The sequence below is a fragment of the Loxodonta africana genome, chromosome 7 (genome assembly GCF_030014295.1).
Source record: "Loxodonta africana isolate mLoxAfr1 chromosome 7, mLoxAfr1.hap2, whole genome shotgun sequence".
Taxonomy (NCBI): Eukaryota; Metazoa; Chordata; class Mammalia; order Proboscidea; family Elephantidae; genus Loxodonta; species Loxodonta africana.
Window position 1 is genome coordinate 7503013 of NC_087348.1, and position 14427 is coordinate 7517439.

Sequence of the window (14427 nt, forward strand, 5' to 3'; positions counted from 1 at the left end):
GGGGCCTGGGTCTCTGCGGGGGCGTGGCCCGATCAGGCCCCGCCCCGGTCTCCCGCCTCGGCCCCGCCCCCCCGCCCCCGACTCCTCTGTCACTTCCTGATTCCCGCTTCCTGCCTCCCAGAGGCCGGGATCCGGAGCCGTCCGAGGCCGGTGCTGCAACCCACGGCTCCCCCGGTGAGCGCGGTGGGGCCGGGCTGGGGGCACGGGCTGGGGGCTAGGCCGCTGCAGGGCGGAGGGCAGGGGCCCGAGGTGGGGGTCGCGGGGCCGAGGAGTCCTCTCCCGGGCGCCCCACCCTCGGTCCCCGCTCTCCGTGGCCGCCCAGACTCTCCCCTCCTGGGCCGGGATCCCTGGAAAGTGGGCGCCCGGTTCCCCTTAGGCCGGCCCAGGGATGCTCTGCAGATGGGAGCGGCGTCCCGATCCCGCCCCGCCCGCCCCCCCCCCCCCCCGCCGGGCTCCCTGCGGCCCCGCACTTCCCTGCAGCCGGGACTGGGACTCAGAACTGGGGCCTAGCTCGGCCCACTGTGCAGGCCTGTCCTGCCCCCTCCCTCCTTCCTCCCCATCACCCGGCCTCCAAATCCCTGGCCAGGAAGGAGCCCGCTCCCGACTGGGATGGTTACAGAAGAGTTAAGCTTCCTCTGGCTTTGGCCCCTGTGCCTCCCACCTCCCCACTCATACCGCAGCCTGGGAGAGGCCAGCAGGCTTCTACAAACCCCCTCGGGACTCTGCAGTGGACAGGGCCAGGGGTTAGTGTGTTTCCCTCCAGATGCCCTCGGTCCGCCCCTGTGACCCCATGCTGTACCTGGGAACACTGAAGCCCAGGCCTCCAGCTGCCTCCTCCCCACTCCCTTCACACCACCCTGGGAGGGCTGCTGGTTGTTGGGACAGGCACACTGATCCAGGCCTCTCCTCCCTGCAGACATGTCCTTCCGCAAAGTGGTTCGGCAGAGCAAGTTCCGGCATGTGTTCGGACAGCCGGTCAAGAATGACCAGTGCTACGAGGACATTCGAGTGTCCCGTGTCACCTGGGACAGCACGTTCTGCGCTGTCAACCCCAGGTTCCTGGCAGTGATTGTGGAGGCCAGCGGCGGGGGTGCTTTTCTGGTGCTGCCGCTGGGCAAGGTGGGCCCCTCGGGAAGTACCTGGGCCACACCCTCTGGACTGTTCCACACACCTCACACCCCCCATCTCACCTGTCCCCATGCCGCACAGCAGGTGTCATAATCAGATTTATTGTTCAGGAGGTGTTAACCTAGAGCAAGTGTTTTATTGCCTCAGTCAGGGTCAGAGGCAACAAGCCCTTCCTGCTCAAGTGGCAGGCTGGTAGGGCACAGTCAATCATGCCCCAGTGACCCTCAAGGGGGCCACCTGTGGGGCAGACCAAGCAGGTCATCCCTACTCCATGGAGGGGAAGACTGAGGCTCTGGGAGGGATGAAGCCTGGGGGTCTTGGGTCCCCCATGACTGTCCCCCCGTGCCTGCAGACGGGTCGCATTGACAAGGCCTACCCAACGGTATGCGGACACACTGGCCCCGTCTTAGACATTGACTGGTGTCCCCACAATGATGAGGTTATCGCCAGCGGCTCAGAGGACTGCACCGTCATGGTGAGGCTCAGGACTGATGGAACGGGCGGCAGGGGTGTGGCAGGGGCAGGCAGAGGCCTCAGCCTGACATCGTCGCCTTCCCCCAGGTCTGGCAGATCCCCGAAAATGGGTTGTCCTCACCGCTGACGGAGCCGGTGGTGGTGCTGGAGGGGCACACCAAGCGAGTAGGCATCATCACCTGGCACCCGACAGCCCGCAATGTGCTGCTGAGCGCAGGTCAGCACCCCACCCCCACACGCGCTGCTTGAGACATCCCAGTGGTCCCTCCCAGGACCATCCGACAGAAGTTGAGGGGTGGGGTCCGACCTAGGAGGGTGGGCAAGCCTGGCCTGGCGAGCTGACTGTTCCCACCACCTGCCCACCAGGCTGCGACAACGTGGTGCTCATCTGGAATGTGGGCACAGCGGAGGAGCTGTACCGCCTGGACACCCAGCACCCGGACCTCATCTACAACGTCTGCTGGAACCGCAACGGCAGCCTCTTCTGCTCTGCCTGCAAGGACAAGAGCGTGCGCATCATCGACCCCCGCCGGGGCACCCTGGTGGCAGTATGTAGCCCCGGGGGTGAGGATGGCGGTGGCCAGGCCCAGGGGCCTGATGGGGTGCTGCACTGACCACCTGTGTCCCACCCCCAGGAGCGAGAGAAGGCTCACGAGGGCGCCCGGCCCATGCGGGCCATCTTCCTAGCGGACGGCAAGGTGTTCACCACCGGCTTCAGCCGCATGAGCGAGCGGCAGCTGGCGCTCTGGGACCCAGTGAGTGGCTGTGGCTGGCCCAAGGGGCAGGTTGAGACTGGGTCCTACCTGGGGGCTCCACTGGTTCCCCGCCTGACACTCAGGCCCTCAGGAGCCCCCTGTTCTCTGGCTGTCTTTGACTCTTCCCCCGTTGCCCCCAATCTACCTCTGTGTCTTTGCCCATGCTGTTCCTTTGCTTGCTTGTTACCATCTGGCCCAGCAGAGGCCCCCTCCTCCAGGAAGCCTTCCCAGCTTCTCCCCTGAAGTGCTTTGTCCCACAGCCCTGTGCTTCTGCACTGTGGCCTCTGGGGACCCCCTGAGGTAGGGGCTGGTACTGCCTGGTACCTCCTGGCCCCGTAGGGGGCCCTCTCAGCCCTGGCTCAGTGGTTCTAAGATCTGGAGCAAGCTTGGACAGCCAGCCCTGGTTTGGGCAGGAGCTGGGAGGGCCTGGCAGGGCACACTGGGTGAGCAGAGGCTTAGTGTTGGGAGGGAGCAGCCAGCGTGTTAAGGGCTGACATGTAAGGCTGGCTGGGGCCTGTCCTGACATGGGGGGCTCCCGGCCTGACTGCCCCTCCCGTGTGCCAGGGGAACCTGGAGGAGCCCATGGCCCTGCAGGAGCTGGACTCGAGCAACGGGGCCCTGCTGCCCTTCTATGACCCCGACACCGGTGTGGTCTACGTCTGCGGCAAGGTGGGGCTGGGGCTGGTCAGGGGTGGGGGCAGGAACGGAGGGGCTGCCGCATGCTGATGCCCCCCCACTGCAGGGCGACTCCAGCATCCGGTACTTTGAGATCACAGACGAGCCCCCCTACATCCACTTCCTGAATACGTTCACCAGCAAAGAGCCCCAGAGGGGCATGGGCAGCATGCCCAAGAGGGGCCTGGAGGTCAGCAAGTGCGAAATCGCCCGGTAAGAGGGGCACCTGGTAGCTGGGGAGGTAGGGTTCAGCTCAGCTCAGGACCGGGGCAGCCTGGGGGCAGGCCGGGTGAGAGGTCAGCTTGTGGGAGGCGACTTAGGAGCAGGAACAGCCTTCGGAAGGGGCCGGGAGACTCTGGGAGCCGGGAGTCAGGATGCAGCCTGGGAGAGGGGCCTAGGGGTCAGAAATCAGCCCTTAGGAGCTGCCCAGAGATCAGGGGTCAGTCTATGGGAGTGGATGATGGGGGAGGTTGGTAGATCCAGTGGGGCTTCCTCTCCCTTCTCCAGGTTCTATAAACTGCATGAACGCAAGTGCGAGCCCATTGTCATGACTGTGCCAAGAAAGGTGAGGCCACCCCACCCCCTTCTCAAGCAGATGGGTCCACAGGTGGCCTGGGCTGAGGCCTGTGAGTGGGAGGTGCGGCCAGTGGGCGGGCAGATGCCAGCATGCCCTGTGTCCAGCCCAGCGTTTGTGCTGGGTGGGAGGCCAGCAGGGAAGGGAGGTGGGGTAAGCTGAAGGGCCCTGTCCTGGGGGAGCCACAGGAGGGTTGTGGAGGTCATGCCAATCATGGAAGTCTTCCCTTAGGAGGAAGAACCATCCAGTGGGGGTGGGAATGGAAAGAGGGATCGTGAGGGGCGGGGTCTGGCTGGAGGAGAGTCCTGTGGCGGGGAGCTGACCTGCACGTGACCTGTGACCTGGGCGAACTTCCATGAGTCTTGTGCCGGTGTTTACTGAGGGCTTCAGTCAGCGAGCCACGCACCTTCTCAGTGAGCAGATCATGATCGAGGCTGGTGGGGCCTGCCCCGGGAGTTCCTCATCCATGGGACGCACACATGGCTCCCACAAAGCCCTGGAGCTGGCCCTGCAGCCTACAGGGGCAGATGTGTCACAGGCCCTGCTCAGGGAGGCTAGGGGAAATTTGGGGGAACTGTTGGTGATGTCCAGAAGGGAAGTGAAAAGACAGCTGAGCTTTAGAAAGGTTACTGAGGGCCAGGCCATTGTAGGGTGGGTAGGCAGGGTGCCAGCCTGGAGGCCAGGAGACTGGTGAGGAGGTGGCCACCCAGGGTCCCACTGAGAGGAGATAAGGCTGGAGCCAGGACAGGGGCTATGGGTCCAATGGGGGCTGGGGAAGGCACCTGGCCTCAGGGACCATAAGGAGACAGAAGGGGCACAGGGCCCAGTGGCTGAGGTTCCCCTGCCACCCCCAAGATAAGCTCAGGAGAGGTCAGGGCTGGGAGCCAAGACTGCTGCAGCCAGTGTGGTTGGGAAGAGAGCTGCCACTCCCCCACCCAGGGTGGCTGGGCCTCCAGGGACCATGGTGATGGGTGAGTGACAGCATTGGTGGTGGGGGGGGACATGGCTCCCTCCCTGCGGCTCCTTACCCAAGGCTGCAGGACCCCAGCTGATCCTGCCGCCCCCCCGCAGTCCGACCTCTTCCAGGACGATCTATACCCTGATACGGCTGGGCCAGAGGCAGCCCTGGAGGCGGAGGAGTGGGTGAGCGGGCGCGACGCTGAACCCATCCTCATCTCCCTGCGAGAGGCCTACGTGCCCAGCAAACAGCGGGACCTGAAGGTCAGCCGGCGCAACATACTATCCGACAGCCGGCCCGCTGCCACCCCTGCCCGCTCAGGGGCCCCCACACCTGCAGCCACCACTGCTGTGACCGCTGCTAGTGGCAGCCTCACCGGAGCAGCGGTATGTGCCTGCGGTCAGGTGGGGGTAACGGGTGGGCCCTGGGTGCTAGGTGGGTCTGGACCACTGGCTGCCCTCTAGGCCCCAGGCCCTGCCTGGTGGTCGGTTTGAGGAGGGCTGGCCTCTGACCCGCCGGCCCTGCAGGAGGCCTTTAAGCTGGAGGAGGTGATGCAGGAGCTGCGGGCCCTGCGAGCGCTGGTCAAGGAGCAAGGTGAGCGCATCACCCGTCTGGAGGAGCAGCTCTGCCGCCTGGAGAACGGGGACGCTTAGGACTCTCCCCGCCGAGGGACGCCATCCCACCTTCTCCTCTGCCCCCTTCTCACTCAGCTTCTGCTGGCAGGTCACACGGGGCCTCCCTGGCTGCCAGGGCCTCTGAGGCTGGTTTAGGAGCTGTCCCCTGCCCCGGGCCACCCTGTGGGCCCCAGCTGCAGCCCCTGCCTGGCTCTCGTCATTGTTACTGTGGAAGATTTTTGTACCAAGGCAAGCTCACTTGTACTCTGAGGGACCATCTCCTCATCCCTGCCCGGCCCCCCGCCCCTCCCCGGAAGAAGTGGGAGGGATGCGCTCTATATTTTCATTCCAAATAAAGTTCTCTTTCTAAAAGCCAGGTCTGACCTCCTGCTGCAAGGGTGGGGCTGGGAAAGGAAGTCTGGAAACGTGGGGACAGGTGAGGCCCACAGGAATCAGAGACGGGAGATGCACCTGAGGGCCGCACACATTCCCAACAGTTACCTCCCAGAATCCTGCCAGGCAGGAAACTGAGGCAGGAGACCTGTGGACGCCTCTGAGGCTGTGCCCTGCTCTTGGCTGGGTGCCCAGTTCCTTGTGCCCAGTTCCTCCTTCTGGAGGCCTGGCCACAGGCCCTGTGGCCCTAGCCACAACCTTTGAGGCACATACCGATCAGGTCATTTGTGGATCCAGATGGGCCTTTGGGGCCCCGGGGACCACCATCAGGGTCCTGAGCAGGGAGGGCGGGGCCGGGTGTTTGGGCAGGAAGCGGAAGAGTTGGGGCACCCCTACACACTCTACATCCCGGCGGGGAGAACAAGAGCTCACTTCTCGCTCAACACTGCCAGGGCTGGAGGTGGGCGCCCGGCGCCAAGACAGCCGACCCATGGTGAGCGTGGGAGCCTGCAGGGATCCTGGGGTGTGGGCAGCAAGAGGTCAGGGCCCAACTTTCTGGGCCCCGGGAACTAAGGAAGGTGCCCCATGGGGGCCCAAGGGCAGAAACAGGCAGGGCAGAGGCAGAGACCTAGGAGGCGAGTGTGGGGCGGAAGCCAGGCCTCCTCCCTCCCGGCTGTGCGTGGCACCCACTTCCCACTCTAGGCCCCGGGATGGGCCTTCTCACCCCTCCCCTTGGGAGCTGAGACTTGGAGACAGTTTCAGCTTGCATCACTGTAGTCGGGGCAGGCAGGGCCCAGGGTGGGGGGGGAGGTTTGCACCCAGCACCCCTCCCCACAACACCCCCACCTGCCTTGTTCCAACCGCAGGCTTCCTCTGGCAGCTGCGTCCGCCCCCCAGCCCCCAGCGCCCCTGCGCACCGAGGGCCCCGGGGACCTGTAGCTGAACGGAAACGCTGCAGCTGGGGCAGCCCCGTGCCTGGGAGAAAAGGAAGAGGGGCCTTGGGGACCCCCACTCTGGGAGCTAGCTAAGCACGGGTGGAATGGTTTTCTCCGTCCAAGGTCTCAGGAAGAGCACCTAACACTGGCCTGTAGGGCTCCTTCCTTCCCTCCCCTTCCCAGCACCCCCCAGGCAGGCAATCTCAACCCAGTCAACCAGTATTTACTGGGCACCTGCTAGGTGCCAGGTGTGGGTGTAGGTGCTCAGTGAACAAAACAGACCTGAAACCCGTCTTCCTGCTGGGGGCTCCTTCCTTCCACATTCTGAGAGGGGACGGGAGACAATCGGCAATAGATAAACAGGATGATCTAGTGGGTTAGTGCCGGGGGAGAGAAGAACAGAGCAAGTTAAGGGGCCTGAGGGCAGGTGGGTGGGTGGGCTGCAGACAGAGACCAGGTGAGTAAGGGAGAGCAGGTGAGGCTGCGCCAAGGCAATGTCTGAACCAAACCTTGAAGGAGGTGGTGGGTGGCCTGTGGCTGTCAGGAGAAGTGTCTGGGCAGAGGCACAGCCACAGCAAAGGCGCGGGCAGGAGCAGGTTCAGTGCTGGGACAGTGAGGCGAATGGTAGGAAGGCAGCCAGGGCCTTGTTGGCTGGGGAAGGACTTGGGCTTTTCTGCTTGACTGTCCCCTCTCTGAGACAGGAAAGTGGCAGGTCACCCAGACAGCCCATGGCTTGGTCCCCACCCCAAGTGATGAGACCCCCTGTCTCCACAGGCTCTGCCCGGCGCCCTGGGGCTCGGGACCCTGCTGGCCCTGCCGGGGGCACTGGCCTCAGGCGACAGCACAGAGGATGTGTCAGGCTCCAGCTCTGTCACCATCGTCTTGCTGCTGCTGCTACTCCTGCTGCTGGTCACTGCCCTGGCACTGGCCTGGCGCCGCCTCAGCCGTGACTCAGGGGGCTACTACCACCCGGCCCGCCTGGGGGCTGCGCTGTGGGGCCACACGCGTCACCTGCTGTGGGCCAGCCCCCCAGGTCGCTGGCTTCGGGCCCGGGCTGAGCAGGGGTCCCTGGACAATGACCCCGAGCAGCAGGAGGATGAGGAAGACGCCGAAGACTACATCATGGATGGCGGCCTAGGGGTGGCCGGACCCCAGGAAGAGCAGCAGCTGTTTGGAGGGGGGCCCAGCCCAGGGCAGGCCCCAGAGAGGGCGGAGGAGGCCCATGACGGCGATGCCGAGGGGTGCCTGGGCATCCAGGGGCCGGTGGGCTCGGGAGGCAGCGCCGAGGCCCTGCTCAGTGACCTCCACGCCTTTGCTGGCAGCGCAGCCTGGGACGACAGCGCTAGGGCAACTGGGGGCCAGGGCCCCCACGTCACCGCACTCTAGGGGCCAGGCTTTGTCCCCATCACACCCAAGCTGCCACACCTGGACACAGCCTGCCCTGGACCCACGTCACCCACACCCCGCAAGGACTCTAATGCCCCCTACAAGTTCCTGTCCCCATTCCCCCACTCCCCATCCCCAGGATAAGAGAACAGCCTTTAGAAATAAAACTCTCGTTTCCAGCCCAAGGTGCTGTGGTCCTGTGGCCACCCCTCCAACCCCCAGCAGGGGCTCCTCCTGGCACAACCCTGCCCACTTCTGCCCGTGTCCAAAGGAAGAGCCAGGTCAGTGCCATGATTCATACTTTAATTCCCCAGGGGCACAGCTTCGCCCAGATGGGCAGCAGTCCATCCCCGCAGCTGTGGCCTGTGGCCTGTGGCCCTCCACACTCATGATTCAGGAGCCACCACCACCCTGACAAAGACACACACTCTCACCTGCACTTACTCCCCTCCGCCAGACATGCCCTAGGTCTCAGCAACTGGCCCAGAGTTCCGCTGCCCTCAGAGCCTGCAGGGAGGGGCCTCCCCACCCTCCCTCCTAGCGCCCAGAGTGCCCACGGCCCCTCTTGGACTTCTTGGTTCCTGAGGGGGGACGGATAGGGAGGGGGGCAGTGCTCGAGGGTGGTGGTGGTGGTGGCAGGAGTGGAGGTAGAGTTGGCTCCATGGGCTCCGGTGGGCCAGGGCTGGGCCGGAACCCCTCAAAGGGGGAGAACTTCAGGGGGCTGCAGGGGAAATCAAGGCAGAGTCAGAGCCCCACAGGCCCAGGCAGGGGCCTGCTGGCCCGGGGTCAGAGAGGGCAGACTTCCCTACCCATTCTGGGTACACAGCTGTAAGGCTCCCACACTGCAGGGACTGAGGCCTCCAGGCACAGATGAGGAAACCAAGGCCACGGGCAGTAGCCCAGCGGCTCATGGTAGAGCCAAAGCTAGCCATGGCCTCCTGCCCACCAGCGCCCCCACCCCAGTGGCATGACCCTCTGCGTGCAGTACCTGATGGGGGTCCGGGGGCTGCTGTTGAGCCGCCTGGGGGAGCGCAGCTTGGGCTGGAAGGAGAAGCCCTCCTTGATGCTGTCCAGGACGGAAGGTGCCACGTACGTGAAGCCCTGGGGCAGAGGCCGGGCTGGCTCAGTGTCCCGCCTTCAGCCATGATCCCTGCCTGGTCCTCATCAGCCTCAGGCCCCCAGGACTCACCAGGAAAGCCTGGTTGGCACTCTCACTGAGGGCTGAGTCGTCAGGACTGTCCACTGGCGTCTGCCGCGTGAAACGGGTGTCAAACTGACTCACATCCTCCTCTGACTGCTGTGGGCCGACCACGGGGGCAGGGGTCAGGGGTCTCCGAGACAAGGGTCCTCAGCCTGCCCCTGGGCTCCCCACTCACCAGACAGGGCCTGAAGGGAGGGTCCACACGGCGGGCTAGGAGGTCGTCCCAGTGGATGTGCCGGAAGAAGGGGTGCCTCTGTGGGTGGAGTGACCCCAGATACACCAATAGGTCAGGCTCCTGGCTCCCTCAGTAACTTGCTGCCCTCAGTACCACAGCACCCCAGCACCCCAGCACCCTTGGAGACAGCCCTGCCCCCTTATGGTGGTCCCAGGCCCACCTGCACGTCAGCGCCATCCCCTGGGCCACCCCCAATCCGCTGGCTGGGATTCCGCTTCAGAAACTAGGGAACAAGGGCAGAGGGTGACGGCCAAGGCGAGGTGGTGTGCTCCCCCCATTCCCAGGGACTGGCAAGGGAGGAGGAGGGGGAGGGTAGGGAAAGCTCAGCGGCCCCTTCTCCAAGAAGCCTTCTCACCACCCCAGAGCACTTTACTGGAATTCCAGCTCCACACCTGGACAGAGCACCTACTGGGTGAGCCTCCCCTGTATACTGCCAAGAGCTGCTTTTTGGGGGATGTCTTAGGATGAATGAGTAGTGAGCTCCTTGTGAGTGCTATGCTGATTGGGCTTAGACGAGGGCCCATCCAGGGTCAGCAGCCAGTCCGGTCAGAGCTGTGCAAGAGGAGTGCCCGTCCACTCCCCAAGGGAGACCACAGCCAAGCAGGGGCAGCGCCAGCTCCCCCACAACCAGAGACTAAGGAAGCCACACACAGCAACAGGCAGGGAGAAGTGGCGGGGCCCTGACCAGAGGCAGGAGGCAGTCCCACCTTTTTGACGAGGTCCCGGGCGTCTGGGGTGAGGTAGGGGGGCAGCACTAGCTTCCCCTTGACGATCTTGTCCATGGTTTTCTTCCGGTTCTCTGCGGTGAAGGGTGGCTGGAGGAGGCAGAAGGTGAGAGGGGCCTTGTGGGCCTCCCACCAGGCCCTGCCGCTGCCCGTGCCCTGGGATGGGGGGGGGTCTCCTCCCGCTCCCCCCAACCATGAAGGGGCTGGACTTGCCGATCCAGTGAGCATGTCGTACATCAGGGCCCCCAGGCTCCACCAGTCCACCGCTCGGTTGTGGCCACTGCGTACCAGAATCTCTGGGGCCCTGGGCCAGGTGGAACCCTCAGTCAGGCCAGGCCCCTCTGGCTGTCCCCCTGGCCCCTGGAACTAGCCAGCGGCTGCTTACATGTACTCGATGGTGCCACAGAAGGTGTGGGTGACAGCACCCTCATGAATCGACTCCTTGCAGAGTCCAAAGTCTGTCAGCTTGATGTGCCCTGAGGAAGCAGATGGAGGGAGGGTCGGGCCAGCCTTCCCAACCTGGCCCGTGGGGCTCCGCAGCCCTCCCCGAAGTCTTCGGACCAGTAAACAAAGCTGCACGCGCGCACGTGCACTCGGGCGCACCCTGACTGTTGAGCATGATGTTCTCAGGTTTGAGGTCGCGGTAGATGATGCCTTGGGAGTGCAGGTGGCCGAGGGCCAGAGTGATCTCTGCCAGGTAGAAGCTGCAGGGCCCAGACAAGGTGAAGGGCAGCGTAGGGCAGCAGCCGGGCCTGGGCGTCCCTGGAGCCCCCTCGGAGGAGATAGAGAGGCAGGAAGGCACACTCACCAAGCTGTGTCCTCCAGGAAGATGCCTTCTCGCTCCAGATGTGTGAAGAGCTCGCCGCCTGTGACACAAACACCGCTGTGGCTCTGTGCCAAGACCAAGACCCTTTTCTCTCTCTGAGTCTGGGTTTCTTCTCGGGAAGAGTCGGGCACGGAAGTCCCGCCCTACCTGCCTCCCAGAGCTGCCGTGGGGATTCAATTCAATTCAGCAAACATCTACCGATGCCTACTCGGTGCCTGGCCCTGTGCTGGGTGAAGCTGGGGACAGAGATGAAGAGACCCAGCCATTGCCCTCAGGACCCTCAGTCAGAGGGGAGACAGACATGCACGGACTGCTTGGATAGGCCCAGACCGAGGCAACGGTCCTGAGAGCTTAACCCAAAAAATCTCAGGCAGAAGACATGGGGAGACAAATTAATCCCAACACAAGGGAACAGAGAAAGTCTCATGCAGATGAAGGAGCTCTGAGGGGGACGCTGAAATGGCAGGAAGCGTGCAGCGTGTGGAGGAGAAGCTCACGAGGCTCGCCTGGTACAGACAGGACAGGTGGAAAACACAGGCCTGGACCACTTCATGGCGACCCAGCATGCCAGGCTTTGTCTGGGTGGTTACAGAGAGCCATGGAATTCTAAGCAGGAATGGTGAGAGTAAGCCGTGCTCCAGAAAGACCCTGGCAGCTGGTGGAGGGGACGTTAGAAATGGGTGAGCTGCAGGCCTCGAGCCCGGTTAAGAGACAACTGCAGCTCCCGTTCCCCTGCGAGAGTGCAGAGGATGGAAGGCGCTGCTGAGAATGACCCGCTGGACTGGGACCTAGCTGGATGCAGGGCACAAAGCGGAGAGGAGCAGGACATGAAAGTACAGGAGAAATGGACAGAACAAGCCTCCAGGCATCTACACATGCCCCCACCACTCCCCGGAGCCGTCTACCCCACGACAGAGGTGAGGGACACAATAGGCCCTGGACAGACGTTTGCTGAATGAATGAAGGGAAGGACGGGCGGATGGATGGATGGATGGATGGATGGATGGATGGATGGATGGATGGATGGATGGATGGATGGATGGACAGAGGGGAGTGTGGGCCCCTAACCACTCTACAATCATGCCTCCTCAGGGCTTCCCCCAGAGCTCCCATACTGCCTGCACCCAGCCTCCTGCCCACACCCCTGGCTGGGCCCCCACTCCTACCACTGAGGCACTCCAGGATGAGGTAGAGCTTGCCACCAGTCTGGAAGGCATAGACCAGCTCCACAATGAAGGGGTGCTTCACAGACTCTAGAATGTTCCGCTCTGCCCGTGTGTGTGCTGTGTCCTTAGCATTACGCACAATTTTGGCCTGGAGAGGTTAAGGGCCAGTCAGAAGGAGTGCTCCTTCAGGTCCTCCAGCCATCACCCTTCTAAGTTATCTCTCTCTAGGTTTTAGTTCTGTGTAATTCCGCTGCTCTCAGCAATCGTTCTTTTCCAGCCTGGTCTATCCTCTAGCACAAGGTCTCTCAGCCTTGGCACTACTGACATTTGGGACCAGACGATTCTGTGTCATAGGGGACTGTGCTGTACACTGCAGGGTGTTTAGCAGCACCTCTAGCCTCTACCCACTAGATGCCAGTAACATTCCCCAGTCATGACAATCAAAAATGTCTCCAAATGTTGCCCAAGGCAAGATCACCCCCAGCTGAGAACTACTACAGAGCAATATATATCACAATAGACAATAAGCCAGCAAATGCCAAAAACACGGGTCACAAAGTCAGGGACCAGCTCCGTCATGGCCTTGCTGTTCTCCCAAAGCCTTGGACGGTGCATTGGGAATGGCAAGCGCTCAGTAACTCCATGTTGGCTGAACCAATGACTCACCTTCCTCAGGACTTTCATGGCATATATTTTCCCCAAGTTGGTACCTTGTACTTTTCGCACCTGGAACACCTGTAGAGCAAGGGAGACTGGATCGACTTCCCTCTCCACATCTTTTCTTCATGAAGCCCCACCCTGAAGCTCTGGCATTAGGACCAAGAGGCCTAGGCCCACCTACGGGTGGGGCAGGAAAGGTTTCCAGTCAGATTCTGAGAGGATCTTCCTTCCCTTTTTTGTTTCTAGCTCTGAATTCCATCTGAGGCTCTGCTGGCTGACAAGCCTAATTCATCCCAAGAACCCTTTGCCGAGGCCACCCTGGGGCTGTGAAGCCGGCGGCTAGGAGAGGTGCTGGTACCTTGCCATAGCCCCCCTTGCCCAGTACACGCAGCAGTTCAAAGCAGTGGGGCCCAATGCGCTCAGGGCCGGGGTTGACGCTGGTCTCGGTCAGCTCCACCTCCTCATAGTGTCCCACAGGCCTGTGGACACAAAAATGGATAGGGGCAAGGCTCCAGTACTCCCAGGGTCCCTTCCCCGGCCAACCCCTCCCCCAACGCGACCCTCACTCACTCCAGGCCAGCCGACCTCAACTCGGCAAGGGGACACACGTCCTGTGAGAAACCGAGGGGGTAAGCGCCAAGGGAAGTGCCAGGATACCGCTCCCTGCCCGCAGCTGGACTGCTTGGCCCGGGGGGGGGGGGTCCGCGATGGGAGCTGGCAGGATAGGGGCCAAGGAGCGAGGAGGAGAGGCGGGGGTCAGGAGAGGGAGAATCGGGGGACAAGGCTGGGGAGAGGTGAAGGTGGGGTGAGACAGGGACTGGGGCCTGAGAAGGACCGGAGTCTGCAGGTGTCGGAGCCCACTCCGGGTGCGGGACGCCGGCTGCGGTCGAAATCGAGTCGCGCCGAGCGGGGAACTCACCGCGGGGCTGAGCTCTGGCTCGCCCTCGCCCTCGCTGCCCTCCTCGGTCTCCAGGTCCAGGTCGAACACAGCTGCCATGGTGGCGCCGGCCCTGGGGGCCTCGCGGCCCGTACCTGGCCGCGCTCTGACTGACAGTCGGAGGACACCCCGATCTATACGTCATAACTCCGCGACGGTGGTCGCGCGCGCCGATGACGCACGCGGGGCGACTCCCTCCCACGAACAGGCCGCTCAGCCGGGCGAGGAGTAAAGATGGCGTCCGTCACAAGGTCTTTCGGGAGTTGTAGTTGCAGAGTGCCGCGGAACCAAGCCTCCAGCCTGCGGAAACCCCTTCCGCGGGATCCTCTTAAATCATCCCTGCTTCACGGGGGTCCTCACCGGACACGGGCGGACTGAAAGGCGCTCGTCTTGGCTCTGGAGATAATTCGGGTCTAGATGGGGCAGGGTCGGAGGTGCATGCTGGTGGGACTGTAAATTCAGTCCCCATCCCTGTTCGAGCCGTGCGCGGCCAGCCTGGCTGGGTGGGAGAGGCGATCGCGACCGCGTCCCCTCCCTGTTCGCCCCTGAAAGGCTGGCGGCTGCATCAGGCTCCCCCTAACGTGCCTCCCGGCGCGAAGACTCTACAGTGAGAGCGTTTGCAGTGAGAGCAACTCACGAGCAGGCTCTGTTGCTAGGTTCCTGCCCGAAAGGGGTTTGGGCCTCATTCCATACACCCGCAGATAAGGATTTGTGCCGGAGTTTGTTCCATTGTCAATTTAAGCACATTTAGTAAATCCGCCGCCTGGTAATTAGTTAAAAATCCA

At 63.0% G+C, this 14427-nt stretch overlaps 3 protein-coding genes across 6 annotated transcripts; 2 read left to right on the top strand and 1 right to left on the bottom strand.

Annotated features, from left to right (window-relative positions):
• Positions 1-84: 84 nt before the first annotated feature.
• Positions 85-5550, top strand: CORO1B (coronin 1B). 2 transcript variants are annotated; one of them, XM_003419547.4, is made up of 11 exons: positions 85-174; positions 917-1119; positions 1481-1603; positions 1690-1819; positions 1969-2150; positions 2238-2357; positions 2922-3026; positions 3100-3245; positions 3540-3597; positions 4678-4950; positions 5092-5550. In XM_003419547.4, the coding sequence occupies exons 2-11, from the start codon at positions 919-921 to the stop codon at positions 5215-5217; spliced, it is 1464 nt and encodes a 487-aa protein (XP_003419595.1). In that variant the 5' UTR covers positions 85-174; positions 917-918; the 3' UTR covers positions 5218-5550. The 2 variants fall into 2 exon arrangements, with proteins under 2 accessions (XP_003419595.1, XP_064143768.1); XM_064287698.1 differs by lacking the exon at positions 85-174 and adding an exon at positions 636-743.
• A 119-nt stretch (positions 5551-5669) lies between these two features.
• Positions 5670-8077, top strand: PTPRCAP (protein tyrosine phosphatase receptor type C associated protein). Its single transcript, XM_023559543.2, has 2 exons — positions 5670-6064; positions 7281-8077. The coding sequence occupies exons 1-2, from the start codon at positions 6062-6064 to the stop codon at positions 7890-7892; spliced, it is 615 nt and encodes a 204-aa protein (XP_023415311.1). The 5' UTR covers positions 5670-6061; the 3' UTR covers positions 7893-8077.
• Positions 8078-8178: 101 nt separating this feature from the next.
• On the bottom strand, positions 8179-13787 carry RPS6KB2 (ribosomal protein S6 kinase B2). Of its 3 annotated transcripts, none has more exons than XM_010599001.3 (15): positions 13625-13784; positions 13276-13316; positions 13064-13184; positions 12712-12780; positions 12046-12193; positions 10862-10919; positions 10657-10757; positions 10439-10529; positions 10267-10357; positions 10036-10143; positions 9489-9551; positions 9269-9346; positions 9082-9141; positions 8881-8993; positions 8179-8613 (listed from the first exon to the last, which is right to left on the bottom strand). In XM_010599001.3, exons 1-15 carry the CDS (start codon positions 13700-13702, stop codon positions 8430-8432), a joined length of 1404 nt encoding a protein of 467 aa, XP_010597303.2. In that variant the 5' UTR covers positions 13703-13784; the 3' UTR covers positions 8179-8429. The 3 variants fall into 3 exon arrangements, with proteins under 3 accessions (XP_010597303.2, XP_003419447.2, XP_023415310.2); XM_003419399.4 differs by having other exon boundaries at positions 9082-9189; positions 13625-13783; XM_023559542.2 differs by lacking the exons at positions 10657-10757; positions 12046-12193 and having other exon boundaries at positions 9082-9189; positions 13625-13787.
• Positions 13788-14427: the final 640 nt, after the last annotated feature.

What these genes read in the sequence shown, in the direction of transcription:
- RPS6KB2 (XM_003419399.4), bottom strand. Translation starts at nt 13,702, where the DNA reads ATGGCAGCTGTGTTCGACCTGGACCTGGAGACCGAGGAGGGCAGCGAG. An exon ending in TTCCTGGAGGACACAGCTTG is followed by an intron (nt 10,758 to 10,861) that starts GTGAGTGTGCCT and finishes TGGGCCCTGCAG; the next exon opens with CTTCTACCTGGCAGAGATCA. An exon ending in CCCGGGACCTCGTCAAAAAG is followed by an intron (nt 9,552 to 10,035) that starts GTGGGACTGCCT and finishes CTTGTTCCCTAG; the next exon opens with TTTCTGAAGCGGAATCCCAG.
- CORO1B (XM_003419547.4), top strand. Translation starts at nt 919, where the DNA reads ATGTCCTTCCGCAAAGTGGTTCGGCAGAGCAAGTTCCGGCATGTGTTC. An exon ending in GCCGGGGCACCCTGGTGGCA is followed by an intron (nt 2,151 to 2,237) that starts GTATGTAGCCCC and finishes TCCCACCCCCAG; the next exon opens with GAGCGAGAGAAGGCTCACGA. An exon ending in AGCTGGCGCTCTGGGACCCA is followed by an intron (nt 2,358 to 2,921) that starts GTGAGTGGCTGT and finishes CCCGTGTGCCAG; the next exon opens with GGGAACCTGGAGGAGCCCAT.